General features: G+C 39.1%; 1 protein-coding gene across 10 annotated transcripts in view; it reads right to left on the bottom strand.

The window, feature by feature from the left end:
• ANKRD55 (ankyrin repeat domain 55) overlaps positions 1-22,553 on the bottom strand; it is a 114,213-nt gene that overhangs the window by 61,108 nt on the left and 30,552 nt on the right. For 5 of the 10 annotated variants that reach the window (XM_059417890.1, XM_059417888.1, XM_059417885.1 and 2 more), the window contains 2 exons: positions 18,417-18,509; positions 5,640-5,762 (listed from right to left, as the gene is read on the bottom strand). In XM_059417890.1, coding sequence (XP_059273873.1) covers positions 5,640-5,762; positions 18,417-18,509 — 216 coding nt within the window. Of the gene's footprint in view, positions 1-5,639; positions 5,763-8,976; positions 9,045-18,416; positions 18,510-22,553 lie in introns of those variants that run through there. The other 5 variants (XM_059417894.1, XM_059417893.1, XM_059417892.1 and 2 more) reach the window with 2 other exon arrangements.

The raw sequence follows: 22,553 nt of genomic DNA on the forward strand, positions 1-22,553 counted from the left end.
AAATGCTGAGTCACATAATTCCTACAACAAATTCCACTTGGTTATGGTACATAATTCTAGTTACAAATTACTGACTTTTATTTGCTAATATTTTGTTAAGGTTTTCTATATCTTATGAGGAGTAGTGGTCTTCAGGTTCATTTTTTAAAATATCATCTTTTATACCATCTGGTTTCAGTATTAGGGTAATATTAGCTTCATCAGTGTAACCAAGAAAAGTTTCCTTCTCATTTTTTTCTGGAAGAGATTATTTAGAATTGATATTATTATTTAAAAGTTTGGAGAGATTTCTGGGAAGATGGCGGAGTAGGAGGACCGTGGGCGCACCTCTTGCTGCATGGTCACCTGGAGAGCACCCGCATCGGCATAAATAACCCAGAAAGCAACTGGTGGCCTGACATAGATAAGAGGCCACAGCAAAGCAGATGTACCCCTCTGATTGCTCTTGGCAAGATCCCATCAAAGCACTTCTACAAGCCTAACAATGTGCAAGCAGCCCAGAGCAGGGCCACCACCACTCCAGAGTGAGTCCCGCCCCAAGCAGAGGGGAGGAGAACCACAGGCCAGTCTGACTGCAGGGCCCCCCACCACCAAAAGCTTCTCAGGGGACAACACAAGGAAAATGCCTGTAGTTCGGTGCTACTTCATGTCTGGTAAACTCCTGGTCTGATTCAACTCAAGCCCAAGGCAGCCCCTGACCGGCCCACTAACACCACTGCAGCCTGGACTGCAGGCAAACACAGCTCTGGCACAATGGTAGGACACCCCTATGGGAACACACAGAAGAGACACCCCTGAAGAGCCAGATTCTGGGGAATAGGACATGGCACTGCGGGACCTCTTTCTTTATTAGACCTCTACTTTCAAGTGTGGGAGATGTAGCTGACTTTCCTAACACAGAGAAACAGACACAGCAATAGACAGAATGAGGAGACAGAGGAATATGTCCCAAATGAAAGAACAGAACAAAATCACAGCAATAGACCTAAGCAAAATGGAGATAAGACATATGTCTGATACTGAATTCAAAGTAACACTCATAAAGATCCTCCCTAGAATTGAGAAGGAGTGCAGAACCTCCATGAGACCCTCCATCAAGTGATAGCAGCCAGGGGTGCCTGGGTGGCTCAGCGGGTTAAAGCCTCTGCCTTCAGCTCAGGTCGTGATCCCCAGGTCCTGGGATTGAGCCCCACATCGGGCTCTCTGTTTGGCAGGGAGCCTCCTTCCCCACCCCACCCCCCACTCTCTCTCTGCCTGGCCCTCTGCCTACTTGTGATCTCTGTCTGTCAAATAAATAAAATCTTAAAAAAAAAAAAAAAGAGAGAGAGATAGCAGCCATAAAAAAAGAACCAATTAGATCTACTGGACTCACTAAATGGAAATAAAAATAGATCACCTGTAATAAATAGCAAACAAGAGGAAGTAGAAGAACGGATCAGCCACCTGGAGGACAGAGTCATGGAAAGTAATCAAGTTAAGCAGATGAGAGGGGAAAAAAGTACACAAAATGAGAATAGACCCAGGGAACTCAGCAACACTGTCAAGGGTAACAGTCGCATGACAGGGATCCCAGAAGGAGAAGAGCAAGAAAAGGGGGCAGAAGATTTGTCTAAAGAAAGAAGAGCTGTGGGGCGCCTCGATGGCTCAGTGGATTAAAGCCTCTGCCATCAGCTCAGGTCATGATCCCAGGGTCCTGGGATTGAGCCCTGAGTCGGACTCTCTGCTCAGCGGGGAGCCTACTTCCTCCTGTCTCTCTGCCTACTTGTGATCTGTCTGTTAAATAAATAAAATCTTTAAAAAAACAAAAAAGAAAACAAAAGAAAAGAAAGAAAAAGAAAGAATAGCTAAAAACTTCTGAATGGGAGCAAAGAGAAATCCAGATCCAGGAGGCACAGCAAAACCAACCCAAAGAGATCTGCACCAAGACACAAAGTAAGTAAGATGGCTGAAAGTTGTGATAAAGAGAGAATTTTAAAAGCAACAAGAAAAAGGAAAGCAGTGACATACAAGAGAAACCCCATATGGCTATCATTGGGTTTTTCAGCAGAAACTCTGTAGGCCAGAAGAAAGTGGCATGATCAGTTCCAACAGCTAAAAGGAAAAAAATCTACAGCCAAGAACACTCTATCCAGCTATCCATTCTTCATTTAGAATAGGAGAGACAGAGTTTCCAAGAAAAACAAAAGTTAAAAGCAAAACCAGCTACATCCCTGCCATCCATGGGTCCCAAATTCACAGTTCAGCTGCCCTCCTGCCCGAGTGGGCAAGCATGGCCTGCTACCTGCTCAATGCCAAGACAACAAACCTTCACCTCAGACTGCCAAGGGCTCAAACTGACACTCTTCTCCTCAAATTCCAGCTCCTGTGGTCATGTTTGTGCACGAAAGTGGGCATGATTATAACAGCAAATGAAGCAGCCCAAAGACTGACACTAATTCTGTGGAATATATAATGGATAAAAGGAGTGTGCTAGGCTGAGAACATCACCAACAAGCACATCAAAGAACGATACATGCAGCATGATTCTGGTTAGTAAAAGAAACAAACCCGGAAAAAAATAAAGCAAGATGAAACCAGAGAGGGAGACAAACCATAAGAGACTCTTAATGCATAGAAAATAAACTGGGTGTTGCTGGAGGGGTGGTGGGTGGGGGTATGGGGTAGTTGGGTGATAGGCATTAAGGGGAACACTTGATGGAATGAGCACTGGGTTTTCTATGCAACTGATGAAACACTGAAAACATTGAAATTATATGGTTTTTTTTTTAAAAGATTTTATTTATTTATTTGAGAGAGATTTATTGAGAGAGATCACAAGCAGGCAGAGAGGCAGGCAGAGAGAGAGGAGGAAGCAGGCTCCCTGCTGAGCAGAGAGCCCGATGCGGGGCTAGATCCGAGGACTCAGAGCTCATGACCTGAGCTGAAGGCAGAGGCTCAACCTGCTGAGCCACCCAGGTGCCCCTGAAATTATATGTTAATTAATTGGATTTAAATTAAAAAAAAGAAAACCCACACACAAAAAATTAAAAGTTTGTAGAAGTTTCCAGAGAAACCATGTAGGCCTGAAAATTTCTTTTTCTGGGAATTTAAAAATTTTGAATATACTAAAAAAAAAAAAAAAAAAAAAATTTGAATATACTTTCCTTAATGGTTATAAGGGGAATTCAAATAGTCTATTTCCTACTGGATGAATTGTGGTGGTTTTATCTTTTTTGAGAAAATCATCCATTTCATCAACATAGTCAAAGTTATGTGTATAGAGTTTTTTTGTTGTAGTTCCTTTTTATTGGTGAGATGTCCTCAGGGTCTGTAGTGGTATCTTTGGTTTCACTCCTAATAGTGGCAGTTTGTGACTTCTTTCATTTTCTGTCAGTATTGCTAGAATTTTGTCAATGTTACTGATTTTTTTCAAAGAATCAGTTCCTTGCTTCATTCATTTTCTTTATTGCTTTCTGTTTTCAATTCCATTGATTTCTATTCTTTATTATTTCTTTCCTTGGGTTTATTTTGTTCTTCTTTTTCTACGTTCTTTGGGTAAGAACTTAGATTATTGACTGATACCTTTCCTCTTTTATAAAGAATGTATTTAGTGCTTTCCTTCAGTATTGCTTTAGCTGTGCCCCACAAATTTTAAGATGTCATATGTTCATTTCCTCTCAAAGGCGGTACAAGCTAGGATTGAACCCAAAGAGTCTGGGTTTTACATGATCACACAAGTAGAATTCAACATTTGTTTCTCCTCATTTTCCATTTCTAGCTCCAAAGCAGATGTATTAGTAAGTCTGACTTAAAAACAAGCAAACAAAAAACTCCAAAACTACTATGGATAATCAGGGGCAACTACTCACTTTACAAAACATTTTATATACATTTAAAGACATTTTGCTGTCATTATAAGGAACTCCCAAGCTCTTCTTGGGCAGGTACACTGACTAAAAATCATTATTGAGTTTCTGCAAGTAATAGAACAGAAGAAAACTATGACAGAACTTCTGTTACAGTCCCACAAGTCCCTGATTTTTTTTTTTTTTTTTTAAGGCCTATTTTCTTTCAGTTGTTTAGACTGGCTTATTTCTCATTTCTGTCGTACTATTTTCAAGTTCATCGATCCTTTCCTCTGCTTCCTCATTATGCTGCTGAGCTTTACTATTGAATTTTAAATTGTGATTATTTTTAGTTTTAAAATTTTTTATTTGTTTTTTTATATCTGTTATTTCTTTGTTAAGGGTTCCTATTTTTTCTTTTGTTTCAAGCACATTTTTAATTGCTCATTGAAGCATTTCTTTTTACATGGCCTTTTCAAAATCTGTCAGATAATTCTTTATTTTTTTAAGGTTTTATTTATTTATTTGAGAGAGACAGTGAAAGAGAGCACGAGAGGTGAGAAGGTCAGAGTGAGAAGCAGACTCCCCGTGGAGCTGGGAGCCCAATGCGGGACTTGATTCTAGGACCCCAGGATTGTGACCTGAGCTGGAGGCAGTTGCTTAACCAACTGAGCCACCTTGTCAAGCAAGGCGCCTTGTCAGATAATCCTAACATCTGTTATCTCAGTATTGGTATCTATCAATTGTGTTTTTCAGTCAGTTTGAGGTGCTCCTGTTTATTGATATGACAAATGATTTTCTGTTGAAACCTGGATGTTTGGGGTATTGTGTTGAGTTGCCTAATCCTATTTAAACCCTCTATTTTAGCTGGCTTTCTCTGACATTGCTCTGCAAGGGAAGTAAGGGTGTGTGTGTGTGCCACCTCATCATTGCCAGGTCATATTAAAAGTCCAGGTTCCCTACTTTACTACCATTGACATCTGAGAGAGAAGAATCTTCATTACTAGGTGGTGGTAAAAATACTAATTCTCAAAACAGCTTCCTCTGACACCACCCTGCCAGGTAGGGGGAGGGAGGCTCAGTAGCTGGGGTGGAGGTTCAAGATCTCTACTTGGTCTTTGCTGAAATGACAGGACTAAAGTGACAAGTTTTTGTTTGCTTGTTTGTGTGTTTGTGTGATGCTTGGTTGGAGTAAACTCATTACTGTCTAAAAGTTCTCTGTCTTGCTTTGTGGTCCCTTTCCTGGTTCTTTGGTTAGAGAGCAGGCTTTTTTTTTGTGGGGTTTGGGGTGTTTTTTGGTTTTTTTTTTTTTTGGTCTGTGATTATTAGCCTTTCTGGGCTGTTGGATTCTCCAACTCAAAGTATGGGACATAAGAGGCGAAAAAGAAAACCAAGGAAACTTAACACCATGTCATTCCTTGGGTCCCATGGACCTAGCCAGTCTGTCATTTTCTTTCCACTCTCTAGAGTGTTCTTACGTTTATATTATATACAACATCTAAGATTTTTAGTTATATTTAGCAGTAGGAATAGAATAAAAGTACGTCTACTCCCATTTTCTAAAAAGCAAATTTTTGCTTTCTGGCTTCAGTAGTCACACTTTCCCAACATCCAGTGCTACCAAAAATAGCCCTCTTTCCATACTCCCTTTTTAACTACTGGGCCTTTCTACCGGACCTTCAGCCATAGACTCCTTGTCCCTCCAGTATCAGTGGTCTGTCATATATAATTTTATTAACATTGCTCACTCTGAAGGCCTTCTGGAAACAATAGGACAGAACATTCTGCAGGATTAAAAATGCATAAATAGCTCACCTTCACTGTCACAGCATTCTAGGATGGAAGGGTCTTCCCGAATTACTGAAGTCAGAGCATTGACATCTCCATTAGAAGCTGCCTGATAAACCATGGTCAGGTCGACTTCTTCAGATGAGTCACCTTCATGAATCAAACAGAGATACACTTAGTGTGTGTACCAAACTCACTGAAAGAATAACACCCACAACATCGCCCATACAAGTGATTCATGAAAACTTCTCTGATGAATCCAGGCAGGATGCTGAGTCATCCTCCTCACAAGCACCCTCAGTGCTTCTGAAGAAAGGTGGACCCCTGTGGGCCATGTTGTAACATCACCATATACAGAGAAGGAGTTTGAGGGATTAGATGTCCTCTGAGATTTTACGATTCTCTGTAGGCCTTCAGGCTACTCAAAATCAGGCCAGAGTGGAAAAAGGGACCCTTATTTTGGTTCTAGGTTTCCCTCTTTGATCTGAAACATGTTAAACTTTTCCTTTCAATGACTCCGTTTACCCAACTCTGATAGAGATGCTGCATTCTCTATTTCCTATTCTCCTGATGTACTCTCTACCCCCTTCCCACTCTGCTGTGTACCCCGGGGGGCTGACACTGTATCACCCGGGCCCCCTTACTCTCTGGCTTGCCCACAGAAGACACCAGCTGGAGACTGATGGGGAGAAGATAGAGAGGTAAGGAATTCCTTTCTGCCTTCTCCTGGTGTAGTGTCTAACAGTAGCTGCTTCTATTCCACCAGGAGTTTCTTCCTCCACAGAACCAGCTCTTTCTGGGTTCCCTTTGAAACCCTTCTCTCCACCCTGCTTCATCTCTGTATGTAGTCCCTTTACAAAACTAGTTGGGATTTCATGATACGCTGTTTCCAGAAGGACCAGACCTATATGCAACTCCTTGGAATTTGGTAGTCACCTGTATTATACCTTTGAACCAACTAATGGTACTGCCAAAGATGACAACAGAACTTCAGGCCAGGTGATGCCAGGGGAGCACTGAAGGGCTGGGAGGCAAGCTCTGCTCATGTGGAGACCCCTAGGGAGGCACTGTGCAGAGCCCCTCTGCTTCTACAGTTTCTTCCACACACAGCCATTATTCAGAGAAAATACATTTGTGCATACAGAGTTTTCAAAATCATGTTTTTCTGTGAATGTGGACATTACACCAGAAATACTTCACAGTTCTAATCAGTAGTTGGCAGTAATCCTAACCTGTTGGCTGGGTTTCTCTGCCCCAGTACTTCTGGGAAGTCATTGGTGATTTTTTAACTAGTTGACCTGTCCCAGGAGGGGGTTGTTATTGAAAATGGTTCACTTATGACAACAGGCTGCTTTGTAAAGTGAGTAGTTGCTCCCTAATTTATCCACAGTAAATTTGTTGTTGGTATGGGTGTTTTAAAAGCAGACTCATATGCACTTTTGCCTGGGGGCTGGAAGTAGGAGGTGAGAGATATCAATGTCAGATGCCCCTTCTGTGGTAAGTGTGAGGACTCTGGAGCCATACAACTTGGGTTCAAGTTCTGATTTATACTAACTAGGTCTGTGAATTTGAAAATGACCCTCTCTGTTTCTTTGCTTCTAAAATGGAAATGATGAATGCTGCGTGGGTGGCTCAGTTGGTTAAGGGTCTGCCTTTGGCTCAGGTCATGATCCCAGGGTCCCAAGACTGAGCCCCGTGGTTGGCTTCCCTGCTCAGCGGGGAGTCTGCCTCTGTTCTCCTTTTGCCCCTTTCCCTCACTCATGCTCTCTCTCTCCAATAAATAAAATCTTTAAAAAACTAATAATAAAATGGAGATGATGATGACAACCACTTATGTCTGTGTCTATGTGTTTACCCCAGAGATTGTTCCATGGGGCCTAATGCAGCAGCTTTCAGATATTTGAAGATTTTTTTAAATTAAAAATTGTGGTCAAATACATATAACAGAAAATTTATCATTTCAACCCTTTAAAAATATATAGTTCAGGGGAATTAGGTACATTCCTATTATTGAGTAATCCTCACCATAAATCATTTTCAGAACTTTTTTCATCTTCAGGACTCAAAGTCTGTATCCATTAAATAGTAATTCTCCATTCATCCCTCCTACAGCCCCTGGAAACCACCATGCCACTTTCAGTCTTTATGAATTTGACAACTCTAAGGAATCATTTAAGTGAAATTAACAGTGTTTGTGCTTTTGCAACTGGCTTCTTTTACTCAGCATAATGTCCTAAGGTTCATCTATATTGTATCATGTGTCATAATAGCCTCCTTTTTCAAGGCTGAATAATAGTCTATTGTATGTTTAGACTACATGGTTTATCTGCTCATCATCAATAGATGCTTGGGCTGTTTCCACCTTTTGGCAATTTTGAATGATGCTGTCATGAGCACAGGATTCAAATACCTCTTTGAGACCCTGCTTTCAATTCTTTGGCATAAACTTCAAAGTGGAATTGCGGGAACATATGCTAATATATATATTTTATATATATATATATAATTTTTTTTTTTTAAAGAACTACCATAATGTTTCCTCAGTGGCTGCACCATTTTATATTCCTGCCAACAGCACACAAGGGTTCAAATATCCCCATGTCCTTACATGGAGATATTTACACTTGGTATTTCCTGTTATTGTTTTATGTGTGTGGGTGTTTTAATAATAGGTAGTCAATAGGTGTGAAGTGATATCTCATGGTATTGATTAGCATGGCCCAATGATTACTCATGTTGAGTATCTTTTCATGTATTTGTTGGCTCTTTGTAAATCTCTGAAGAAATGTTTCCTTATGTCCTTTATCCATTTTTAATCAGGTTGTTGAATTTCTGGTGTTAAGTTACAGAAATTCTTAATATATTCTGGATATTAACACCTTATCAGATATATGATTTACACATATTTTTTCCCATTCTGTGGGTTGCCTTTTCATTCTGCTGATCATGTCCTTTGATGTCCAAAAGTTTTTAACTCTGATGTAGCTCAATTTGGCTATTTCTTCTTTTGTTGTTTGCTGTTTTGTCATCATACCCAAGAAATCATTGTCAAATTCAAATTTAGTGTCAAAAAGCTTTTCTCCTATGTTTTCCTCTAAGAGCTTTATAGTTTTAGATCTTATGTTTAGATCCTTGATCCATCTTGAGTTAATTATTATATATGGTGTTAAGGTAAGGGTCTGATTTTTAGTCTTTTACACATGGCTATCCAGTTGTTCCAGCACTGTTCCTTCCCATTGAATGGTCACAGCACCCTTGTTGAAAATCAGTTAATTTAAATGTATGGGATTATTTCTAGATTCACAGTTCTGTTCCATGGATCTATATGTCTATCTTTGTGCCAGTATTATAGAGTTTTGATTACCATAAGTTTGTAGTATATTCTGAAATCTGGAAGTCTTGAGAACTCCAACTTTTTCATATGTAAGATTGTTTTGGCTATTTGGGGCTCCTTGAGATTCCATTTGGATTTTAGGGTGGATTCTTCTATTTTGCAAAAACAAAATTTTTTTCGACAGAAGGTTACAAAACCATTTATATGCAGAAGATCTACATAAACAATATATAAATTCTTCCTTCTCTTCTTTCCTCTTTCCTTATCTATTATCCATTTTTCTGTCTAGTATCATTGGAATTTAGACGGCAATTACATTGAATCTGTAGGTTTCTTTGGGTAGCACTGACATCTCGATATTATCTTCTAATCCATGAAACAAGGATGTCTTCCTATTTATCAGTGTCTTCTTTAATTTCCTTCAGCAATATTTTATAGTTTTTAGTGTATAAATCTTTAGCCTCCTTGGCTAAGTTTATTCATAAATTTTTTTTTTTTTGATGCTGCTTGTAAATAGAATTGTTTTTCAAAGAACTTTTTAAACAATTTTATGGTTAAATTGTTTTGTGGAACTCCGGCAGTTTGAAATAGCAGTGAGTGAGAGTGACAGAGAAAGGGTATTTTAAGTGTTAAGGCACTATAAAAATATTCTGGGTCAGGGTGCCTGGGTGGCTCAGTTGTTAAGCATCTGCCTTTAGCTCAGGTCATGATCCCAGGGTCCTGGTATTAAGCCCCGCATCGGGCTCCCTGCTTGGTGTGAAACCTGCCTCTTCCTCTCTGCTTGCTTGTGTTCCCTCTTTAAAAAAAAAAAAGAAAAAAGAAAAAAGAAAGAAAAATATTCTGGGTCACTTAAGAGGTAGTGAGTTTCCTGACATTGAAGGTGGTCAATCTTGGGTAGATGGCCACTAAGGAAATGTATTATAAAAGGAATTCACACAGCAGGAGGCACAGCATAAAGGGACAGGAAGATGTGTGAGGCAGAACAGAATTTCCTTCAGAGTTCCTTCTAACCCTGAACTATCATACTAAACAATGGAGCATTAAGAAATAGGAAGTGAAGGGGCTTCCACAGAGGATGGGTAGACACAGCTAATTTAAGTTGAAGACAATGCAAATAATTAGGTATAAATTTAAGACTATACAAAGAATTGGAAATGAGGAAGTGTGATGTAGAAATGACATGTACAAAGAGAAGGATGAATGATGCTCCCTAAAGAATCTAAAACAAACAAGAAAATTTTTTTCTACCGCAGGTCATGAAACCAAAGGTCACAAAACAGAAAACAGAAGGATTAAATAAACAAACAATATATGCATTCTTCCTCTCATTCCTTCTTTTCTTATCTATCTCTGTATATATCTATCATCTATTTTTCTATCTAGTATTATATGACCACCATCTAGAGCATGTTTTGAATGGCTCTAGCCTCTCTAATTGTGTGAAAGTAAAACAGGTAGACTTATGTATGGGTACATAAAGAGAAATTGCAGAATTCACCAAGGGGGGAGAGGCTGAAAGTAGAAAATGGAAAAGAGACAAAGAAGTAGGAAGAAAGAATCATGTGAATAGATGTAAATCATGTTTTATAAAATGTTATCTATGTATAGGTATAAATAGGAAATAAGACTGGAAGGACATGCATTAAAAAGTCAATAGAGATCATCTCTTAGATGTTCTTTAGAACTTTCTATATTTTCCAAGTTTTCTATACTGTGTTTATATTTTTAAAAATCATCAAATTAAACCAAGTTTTTTTCTTAAATGCTGAGGAAAGTGTCTTACAAGCTTTATACTGATGTGCTACTACTAAAAGGATAAACAAAGCTTAGTGTGTCTGTAACTGAGAAAACAAGTCCTGGATATTTGACCAAGTTCTGAAAAAGAAAAAAATATATATATTTTTCTAATTCTGACCTTTATAAATTCCCTAGATTAAACAAACAGGTACATATATTAAGTTTTTGTTAGGTTTTACCTAAAAATTGGAAGGACAGACACTCTTGCAACCATCTATTTCCCTCATTTTTCATGGTTAAAAACCCTAAAAGTTTTCTGGATGTGCCATAAATTATGTACCTAATCCCAAGTGCCTCGCTCTTTAATAGTGGAATTTTAGACATAATGACAGGCTTTTAGAAATGTTTGAGATTAGAGGAACTTCCTCAGAATTTCTCAAATTTTACACAAATGTAAGCCTCTTTTCTAAAGCTTCACACAGTAGTTCTGCCCTTGAGTTATTGCGGAGCTGCTTGGGAAAGTCATTGCCTACAGAAATAACTGGCCTATTTTATTGAAATTTACCCAGAGGTCAGCTTGACACTTGTTCTGCTTAAGCTGTGACTATTTTGTGGAAGAGTTCGATCAATGTAAGGATAGATTGGGTATTGCAGTTTCAAGAGTCCCGACCAGAATGGTCTTGAGGAGGCTTTCTTTAGTTCACACTATTCTGAGGCTCCTTGGGTGGCTGAACCCACTCTAGAATCACCCTAAGTCCAGATTCATTTTGGCTGACTTTGTAGATCTTCGTTAGACTTTTTCTCACAGAGGAACTGATTGCCTGTGAAGAGCTGAAGTTTAATGATTCATCCATTTACTTGACATCTACCCTAGGCTACCCTAGAAATTGTGGGGACAAATGTTGCAGAGTCTCCGTCTTTAAGAAAGACATGCCCTAGTGGGGAGACGAGTGTGTAAATGACAACTGAGATATAGCAGGGATATGGAAGGACAGAGGAAGAATCACTTAAATGAATAGTTCCCTGGGCATTCCCTTGATTCAGATCCCTCTCTCCTCCTGCAGGATTATCCTGGATGTTTCAGGGACAGTAGAGAAACTCCATTTCAGGGGTTGTATGGAATGACCTATCCATAAGGTGGTGAGGCCCTTCCACTTTTAGGGAGGATACTAAGCCTACACTGTACCCTGATGGCTCCATGTGACAATATTGCCTCCCATTGGCGATGAAGAGTCCCTGTGGGCCTTGACCTGTCCCTGAACCAGGATGGTACGTACCAGTTCTGCTGGAGAGAATTAAAAGCCAGTCTGGAAATCTCTAACAGTGCAGAAACAAGTTTGAGATCATTGATACAGTTGGGTGGCATTGAAACAAAAGTAGTTTCATATGACGCACCATATATATCATGTGACACATTGCATACATACTCAGAGGCAATGTAGGAAAACACTCAGAGCATAGACCCAACCTCCAGAGTTTGTTTGAATCCTGGCATTGCCACTTACTTGCGAGCTGTGGGATCTTAGGGGAGTTGCTTAACTTCTCTATTCCTATTCTTCAATTGTCAAAGGGGATAAGAATAATAACTACCTTATAGCTCTGTTTTAAGAGCTAAATGAGTTAATCCATGCAAGGTGCTTCAAGCAATGCCTGCACAGAGTGAGTATTCAAACCATGTCAGTTATTATGAATATTACTTCTCTGACATAGATAGGGCTCTCTGTCTTCTTTGCCCTTAATGAGACCCTTTGCATTGCTGAGCAGGCTGCAGAGATCTTGTGAGCTGAAACATTTTGTTATTTCTCCTGTTTTCTCCTCCAGTTCCTCAGGGTATATTGGCTGAGGCTTTAAGAGTATTTTATAAAGTGCCAGTCATATGCAAGGAGGAAAAAGAGTCTCTTTCTAATATTTTTAAAGAGAAAAATAGCTCCAAGCTTTCTGTATATACCAGCTCAGAGAGCAAGTACTCAAAGGAACTTTCATGCCCTGGGAATGGAAAAGGGGATTTCATTCTCTGGGGAGGAAGTCTTGCAATAATATCTCAAGGGCAAATACCTGGCCACAATCAGACCTTTCTTAATAACTGGATTTGTGATGTGGCACATGTTGTGTTTCTTTGAATCTCAGCATCACTGTGTCCCTCGGGCTGCTGCTTCTGACCTGTGAATGCCATTCCACAGTTGGCATCTCTACTGAACCTGGGGTGGTAGTGGGATGAGGGGTGGGGGGGTCTGGGAAAATGAAACTTGCTATTTTAAGAAGCATGTCTGTGTTGAACTTCAGTAATGTTGCCTCTCTAGTATTTTCATGGAAAGAACTTCATTTTAATCATACTAATTCTTAAAATGTTAGATCTCAATCTTCAATGCATAGGGCATTGAGGATATGTACAATGAATGGCTCAATTGAGTGTTTCAGCCTGCATATTCAGTGGGTTTTCTCGCCTACTGGAGGTCTTGTGGAAATCTCCTTGATGTTTATTGTGTCTTTAAGTTCTTTGGCAATTAGGCAGGTATAAATTTTAAATGAATTTTGTAAAGGACTGTACTAGCCTCGCTGGTCTTTGGAAATTGCCAAACAAGTCAAGTACTGTTATTTGAACCACCCTTCCTCCAATCTCCCTGACTTTCTTCTGGACCAAATATATCACTCCACCTACTTCTTTCACTTCCAAGAATTGACAGATTTTCCACATTAAGTATATGCCATTTTAACTGGGGACTCTGGAAGGTGAAGAATAGGTGAAGAGGCAGAGTATGTTAGCTAGGAGAAGACATGACAACCTCAAGGCCATGGGACAAAAAGTTCTCGAAGGTGCTATAGCCCCCTGATGTGCTGGGCCTCAGGATAAGGACAGTGGCTTCCTGCCTGTGGCTGCTGATCAATTACTGAATGCTACATCTAAAAGTATATACTTTATACTATATGTTGGCTAACAGAATTTAAATAAAAATAACGAATAAAAATAGTTACCAAAACAAATGAACAATAGCAAAGAAACCATGGCAGGAAGTCTGCCACAATTCCATTTCAATTTCTTCAGGCATCTTTAGAAACACATGAGACTGCTGTTAGGAAACTTAATGTCAATCGGTGGCTATGGACAGAGAGCAAATATGGACATTTCGAAGATCAGAACAATTTTAAAGAAAAAGGTAAGAAAGGTAAGAGATCGGTGTCCAATCTGGGAATGGATTACTGATGAAGAGGGAGGAAGAAGAGTCAAGACAACAAGACATCCATGGAAGGCCAGCTGACAGAATGTCTGCAACAGGGCTTCAGGAGCAATGCAAAGCTAAGGGATTAGAATACAGTGAAGAACTTGGAAAAAATGAGTAAAATTTCCTAAGATCCCGTGTGAGTTAGGCTCAATAGTGTGGGCATTTCGTTGCTTATTTATTAAGTAAATCTCTGGGTCTCCCCTCACTCCCAAATCCCCTTCCATAATAAGGGGCCAGGTCAAGCGTGAAGTTAAGCGGATCTAACAACTTGTTTACCAGAGCCTCCATCGAAATGGAGGCAGGCCTAATAGCTGGAGTGGGATCTATAACTTTTTAGCTGCTAAATTGTACGTAATGTGTATGTGTTCCTGGGGAATGATCAGTATAGGAAGAGGGGTGGTCTCTATTGATCTGAGGGTATAGAGCTATTTTAATATTGTAAGAATCGATGACAGTTCTGAGCATAGTGCTGGAATTACACATACCTATTTGTTTTTTACAAAAATAAGATCATGCTGTACATACAATTCTTATTTTTGCCCCCTTTCACTTAATATATGATCATAAATGTCTTTCCATGTCACAAGGTGAGATTTTAAGATGTTGTTTATAAAATGGGGCAAAGGAGTCCATTGACTGAGCTTAACACAACGAACTAGATCATTTTCTTATTACAGGACATTTAAATGTTTTCTCTTTTTTTGAAGAATCATAAGTTTTGGGGCCACTCCAAATAAAGCTATAATATTCTTGCTTATATGTCGTTTCCCCCATCTTTGACTATTTCCTCTGGGCATATTCCTAGAAGTAAACATGGGAGTAAGTGCATTCGAGTCTGTAAAATTGGGCCTCCAGAAAAGTTAAACCAACGTACCCTCCCCAAGCCGGGCCTGAGAGCACATACTTCATCTTTCTTAATGACACTGTACATTATTTTTTTAATTAATGTTGATGTGAAAGAAGGAAAACAGTATGTAATTATCAATGGTTCTTCTGTTCCCGGAGAGAAAAGTTGTTCCATCTGTTGATGGCCATTTATGAATTATTTATTGGTGTCCTTACATTTTACTATTTCAGGGCATTTATCATTATCGAGTTGATTTTAAATACCTTTATATATAGTAAGGACACCAGTTTTTCACCTGTTACCTATGCTGCGGTTATTTCCCCTGTTTGCTACTCAAGTTTTCAAGTGTTTTGCTGGTTTTTGAAAAATACATCTTCAAAATTTATGGATACTGCCTTTACAAAATTTACTGCACTGCTTTTATGATTAGAGAGGTTAGGATTTGTGGAACCTTAAGCCTAAGGTCCTAACTTACATGTTAATATTGAACTATAATTAATACAGAATTTCTAAACTAAATTTTTGTATGCTACAATTTTTTCTCAAATAACCAATTAGTGGATAATTGGTCCCTTTCCTTGCTGTTTGGGGAGGCAACCTTATCATAAACTAAATCATTATTAACTCCCCACAAGAGGCTCTTCCTACCTCCTGTTCCCTTAAACTGTGGCTTGGCAAGCAGAAGCCCTGACCTGCCCTCTCTGTAGTGGTACACACATGAACTTGGGGACAGAGCCAAAGTGCACCTCAGGCACATTCCATAGAGTCTTGTGGTTAGTCCACAGTCAAGGTTCTGAGCTTTTTTTGGGTTTCCAGCAGAGTTCTGAATTCTGAATTTTTGTTAGCATATTGGAAGGAATTAAAAAACTTGGAACAACCCCAAAGTTAGCAAAAACTATGGTAACAGTCACGTTTACAGGAGACAACAGTGTCTACCAGTCACTGTGATAGTATCCACTGTTACTGTGCTCTTCATGTCTCTGTCACTGTCTGAAAAGGAGTCATAAGGATGGTTAACAGTTTCATGTTTTTTATGCACCAGGCACTGTACTAAACCCTTTCTGTAAATCAGTTCATTTAATTTTCACCTCATGAAGTAGGTACTACAAATTAGCCCCATTTTACTGATGGGGAAACTGAGGCATAGCGCAGGAAAGTGACTTACTCAAAGTCACATAGGTAGTAAGTACGTGGTGTAACTCAGAAGAGGCTGCAGGCTGTCAGGCCTCAGATTCTACCCTCTGACCCAGGTGCACTATTGGGTATAACTGCCTTTTCTCTCAGGAGGCAAAGCTCTCACATATGAATGTGAATTTGTGACCTTTCTTTTGTGCTGGATGGTCATTCTATGTTCCATTCTCTCAACAGAGCTTTTGCCCTGCTCTCCTCTCTGGGGCACCAGCTGCGTGGTTCAGCATTTTGCCTGACAGACATCACTGTCCTGGAGTTTAAACTCATTTGTAGCAAAAATAAAATTCACACGTTAACTGAAAATTGGAAATGTATCTATTAAGAGTCAGTTGTACACCAGGGAGAGGGTTAAAGTTAGTAGAAATAGCATAAAGATTCTAAAGTGAGGTTGACTGAATTCTTTAAGTTAAGATAAAAATCAAATGACCAAAGAACAAATAATTCCCAAACTGAAGCACTGAAAAAGAGAAATTTTGCTAATTGCTTATTTTTAAAAAAAGATTTTCCTTTAAAATAATCTCTACATCCAAGATGGGGCTTGAACTCACAACCCCAGGATGAAGAGCTCGATGCTCTACCAACTGAGCCAGCCAGGCACCCCCTCAAATTTATTTTCTAAGGCAGCAAAACTGATAACACACACAAACACACAGGGAGGCACCTACAGAAGAATTCAGTTTATGAGCACAGAATTCTAAGTTTTAAATTAAATTTTACCAGATAAAATTCAGTTGGATATTGAAAGTTTATAATTTATAAGTCATTTATAAATTATCATTTATCAAATACTTTATCATTTATAAAGATGTTTGTAATGAGGGAGCAGAAGGCCAGCTGAAGACAAAGCATAAGCTAACACCCTGCAACCTCCCCCATCCCCCGACTCTTTGGTGGGACAGGTGTGACATTCTTCCTGGGATCTCCCAACTACCTCAATGTTAATACCTTGCTCCAGTATCTCCTCAGTATCTTGTTTGTCAGTCCCTGGTCCTCTTTAGCATATGAAAGTTCTTTTGAAACCTCCCTTTCCCTTACTTCCCCTAACTCCCAAGTATGTAATCTCCACTCCTCAGGACCCTAGTGCAGCAGTTCTTTCTGCCTACGGGTGCCTGCCAAGCTTTAATAAAACCACCATTTTGCACCAAAGACATCTGAAGAATTTTTTTCTTGGTCCTAGGCTCTGGACCTCACCCCACCTAACCTCACGTATACTCCAAAACTACATCATTTTGATTTCTTGATGTCTATTAATAAAATACACCACAGCACTAGAACAAAGGGGAAATACATGACAATTTGAGTTAAGAATCTAAAAAAGCTTTTACAGCTAAAAGCTTACATTCTAAGTATGGCTAAGTGAATTTATTTCTAATCAGTTCCAAATATCATATTTAATAGTAAAACAATAGAGAAGAAAGAAGACAAATGTAATCTAATACAGTAAGTATGAAACAAAAAAAAATACAACGATCACAAAGGGAGAACAAAATTATCATAGTTTTAATAATAGCTAACTTTATGGATGACTCATGTTCCAAGTACTGTCCCAGCAGTATCATTTGAATTAGGCTGTTTATTTGCTTCAACAATTTTATGAAGTAGGTGGTATCTTTATCCCAATTTATAGATAAGGATATTGAAGCATGGAGAAGTTTAGTAATTTCCCCATAGTTGTACAGCCCTTAAGTGGCAAAACAGGTTTTGAAAACAGTCCGCCACATTTCATCCTGTACATAAGGATGACACAAGAGAATTAATGACGAAACTATTAGAGGTAATAATAATAACTGATTAAATTAGCAGATTTTAAAATCAATATAAAACTAGATAGTTCTTTGTAATAAATAATATAAGCAGGAAAATCAGTCCTCCTTACACAGAAAATAACTCATTATAATGAAAATATGAAATGCCCAGGAATAAATATTTAAAATCTAATTGAGGAAAACTACAGAATTTTGTTGAGCCATATAACAGAAGAGTTTAATTGATGGAGATATATGCCATATTCCCAGAAAGGGCAAACAAAATAGGATGATAAATTTTAATTAGTATTACAGATTCATTTGTAAGTTTAATGTCATTTCAATAAAAGTTACAATAGTTTTCTGGGGGATCAGGGTCAGTAAAATGATACTACTTTTAATTTGTAAGAACAAATGGATAACTTTATGCTTTAAAGATTTATTTATTTATTTATCTGACAGACAGATATCTCAAGTAGGCAGAGAGGCAGGCAGAGAGAGAGAGAGAGGATGGGAAGCAGGCTCCCCGCTGAGTAGAGAGCTGGATGCAGATGCGGGGCTCAATCCCAGGACCCTGAGATCATGACCTGAGCCAAAGGCAGAGGCTTTAACCCACTGAGCCACCCAGGTGTCCCAACTCTATGCTTTAAAGAAGAAAAAAAGAATATATTTAGCTATTGGCTCATCTACACAGAATCTCTCTAAAAGAATACATAGGAAACTGCTTACATGGTTTTGCTTTGTGGCTAGGAGAGTTTGGCAGGGTGGAAAAGTCTTCATTGGTTACGGCTTTATACCTTGAACTTGTATTAATGCAGCATTCTTCCAAAAGCAAAAATAAAACAAAAAATGAGTAAGAATATCCAATAAAATTGAAAGAAAAAAAAAAGAGTACTGAGGGAGTTTTCCTCTGTCAAATAGTACAACATAATAAAACTATTAAGTTTTTAAAAAATGACATTCTGAAGTGATGTGAAGTGTGTAAGCCTGATGATTCACAGACCTGCACCTCTGGGGCAAATAATACATGACATTATAATATTTTATATTATTTATATTATAATATTATATTATAATAAAAATAATCTAAAAAATCTAGCACATAAATAAATAAATAAATAAATAGCATTCTGCCTCAAAATCAGATAGATTCCCAGAACCGCGTCGAGAGCCAGAAACCTGCTTTGCACCAGCATGGAGAGTGAAAGCTAGCAGGTAGACTGGCTTTTGAGCGAAGGGAAGAGTTTAATCTGGAAGGCGACAGAAAACCGGTAACAGAGGACAGGCAAAGCAGAAGTAGTCCAAGATGTGTGAGCTTTCCTAGAGAATTCATTTCCTTCTGATGTGGTTTTCCTGCCCAGGAAAATTCTGTACCTTCCAATTTCCACAAAAAACAGTGGTGCTATGCCATGTATTCATTACTAAGGAGGAGCCAGCTTAAAGGGTAAGATGTTCTCTTGACCTGGGAAGACCAGTTGTCCATGTGACCTTATGTAAGTCATTTGTAAGAATCACTGGCACTTGTGGAGTGATTACTCTGGGGCATGTGTAGTCCAACTGCTTTGTATGTATTCATTAAATCTTTAGAACAATCCTCGTTATAACCATCTTTACAACAATCCTAAAACCACCACTAGCCCTCACTGAATGATTACTATGAGCCAAGCATGGTTACAGGGGCTTTGAATGTATTCATTAATTCAATCTAGATAAGCAGTCCTTGGTAGTAGCTTCATCTTAGTTTAAAAGGTAGGAAAATGAAGCCATAGAGTTGTTAAATAGCTGGGTCACACAGGAAGTGGTGGTACTGGCCTTGTTCAGTTTGGCTCTAGGACCCATTACAGCATTATACTTTATCCCCATCAATAGCTCTATGTTTCAGTCTTCACATATAAAAAGTGAGGGAGTTTGATTACACACTGAAGTTCCTTCCAATTCCAAAATACGACTGTTCTAAGTTAAAACACTTCCAGGATCCATCCTGAAATTGATTTCCACTCTGACTACCTGAAAGCAGATACCTGTGAGCCCATCTTGACTCCTGTGTTCAGTGGTCATGCTCAGTCAGTCAAGTTGTAGCCAAAATTCTAGCACAGCATTTTTTAAATAGCACTAAGTAATCAGAAGAATAAAAATGTCAATTCAGATGAATTTCAGGTGTCTCTCTCACAGTTCTTAAAAATAAGTTAAAAAAAAAAACCCTTACAGTAGACTGTGTTCTGATTTACTATGGTGAGTTAAAGAACAAAGAAATGGTCTCAGGGTTATTCACAATCAAACCACAGGATATTGATGTCAAAAAAATTCTTTTTTTCTTTCTATCAAATGCTGTTTATGTGTGACCTTATTTACAGAGCTGGGCTCCCTAAACTGTCTTTTGGAGAAACATCAACAGTGTGCTGCCCAGAACAAATGTGCTGAGTAGGACTATGATGAAGAAACTGGTTTCTTGGGGCACTTGGGGCACCTGGGTGGCTCAGTGGGTTAAAGCCTCTGCCTTCAGCTCAGGTCATGATCCCAGGGTCCTGGGATCGAGCCCCGAATCGATCGGGGCAGGGAGCCTGCTTCCTCTTCTCTCTCTCTCTCTGCCTGCCTCTCTGCCTACTTGTGATCTCTGTCTGTCAAATAAATAAATAAAATCTTAAAAAAAAAAAAAAAAAGAAAAGAAACTGGTTTCTTAGCGTGCCTAGGTGGCTCAGTCATTAGGCGTCTGCCTTTAGCGAAGGTTGTGATCCCAGGGTCCTGGAATCAAGCCCCTCATGTGACATTAACAGGAGTAAAGATTTAAGCACACCACCTAGCACATGGGAGCTGCTTAATATACCAATTACTGCTCTTCTTCTGATTAATGATGCTGATTAATATGCTTGGCCTGATTTCCTTTATCTCCCATTGAAAGCTACTTCCCAGCCCTAGCAGGAAGGGTGAATTACTATGAGTCCATCTTGGTGGGTGAGAAGCTGAGGACAGGCTGGGCTTACAGACTGAAGAACAGAGCCATTTGCAAGCTATACAACACTTGTATTGCTAGAATACAACACTTTTTTTAAAAAAAGATTTTATTTATTTATTTGAGACAGAGATCACAGTAGGCAGAGAGGCAGGCAGAGAAGGGGAGGAAGCAGGCTCCCTGCTGAGCAGAAAGCCCAATGTGGGGCTTGATCCCAGGACCCTGGGACCATGATCTGAGCTGAAGGCAGAGACTTTAACCCACTGAGCCACCCAGGGACCCCTAGAATACAACACTTTTTATGCTGAAATGCTTTTTGTATTGCTTGACTATTTTGAAGAAGGTGGTGTTAATTTTACAACTGAAAAAAAAATCCTAGTATATTAAAAAAAACACTAAGAACTTCTTGATATGTAGAAGTACAACACCTGTCACTTCCAATTACCATTTAAAAAGATTTAAATGATGTTGTGATAACCTGAGATGGAGACATCACCCTGTGGCACTTTGGCTGGAAAGGCATAGTCTAAATCTAGTCATGAGGGAGTGTCAGACAAACCCAGAAAGAGGAACTCACTATGAAAAGAAAGAGAGAGAGACTGTAATTTCAAAATGTCAATGTCATAAAAGACAAAGGAAGTATGCAGAAGTGTTCCAAAAGAAAGGAAACATAAGACACATGACAACTAAATGTAGTACTTAATCCTAGATGGGATCAAGTACTGAAGGAAATGATATGAAAGACATTACTGGCTGACTAGACAAAATTGGAATGCAGACAGATTAAAGTATATGGACACACATGCATATATATATATACATAGAGGCAGAGAGAGGCAGAGACTGGGAGATGGGGGACAGAGAGAGATAAAGAAAGCCAACAATAAAGCCAATTGGTCAAAATGTTAATGTGAGGTGAATCTGTGTAAAAGACAGTCAAGTGTTCTTTATACTATTTTTACAACATTTCCTTATGCTTGAAATTATTTTTAAACAAAAAATTAAGAAAGGATTAGGATGTTATTAAATATTGTATATGTATATTTCAAAATTCTGAGGTACATTCTGAAGTAGAAATACCTCCTGTGTAAAAGGACAGTCTTCTCTTTTCCTCCTCCCCAATAGACCCAATAAAAGCAGATCATTGATGAGCAAGTAACATTTTGAAGTTTCACAAAGAGAAAACAAACTAAGGGTCCTTATTAAGCACACAGATCTATCTATTAGTTGGAAGCTGGTAAGTTTTAGGATAAACCACCATGATTTTAGGAGATAAATCAGAAGAGCTGAGATCAGCCTCCTTCTATAGATGGATTCTCAGAATCACCCAACACTTCACACTGACTGACTGGCAGCCTTCCTGATAGAAGTGTTAAGTGTGACTCCTAATTGGATGTGGTCTTTCTGCAAGTGCATCCAGATGTGCATCCAGACCCTCATCTTCTCACCTTGTCTCATATTTGGGGACAGGTCAGATGTTTGTTTCATATGTGTTTGGTAATAATCATAGCTACATGAGTCATTTCTCTTTCACACTCCATTAAAATATCCTTGCATCCAAATGGTTGGGTCAAGGAGAAAAATATGTGAGTATCAGTTACTCAACACAGTTGCTTAATAATTGTTACAGAAATGTGGAGTTAATGAATAGAGATGGTAAGAAAAGCTCAGTGTGGGGCCCCAGCTGACTTCTGAACAAGGGGCTGAATAGAGGATTTGCCTTCTGGAGTTGATTTGGCTACGATGTGGGACATAATGTCAGGGTTAATGCAGGAGACGTAGGGACCCAGTTACCTACATTCCCTGGGGCTACCATTCCTGGATCTGCCTTCGGATGCATCACAGGGTAAGAGGGCCCATTCCCCAGGTAGGGCTGTCCTCTAGAGGAGAATAGTGACAATGACACCGTATTTCTA

This window comes from Mustela nigripes, chromosome 12 (assembly GCF_022355385.1).
Source record: "Mustela nigripes isolate SB6536 chromosome 12, MUSNIG.SB6536, whole genome shotgun sequence".
NCBI classification, from domain to species: domain Eukaryota; kingdom Metazoa; phylum Chordata; class Mammalia; order Carnivora; family Mustelidae; genus Mustela; species Mustela nigripes.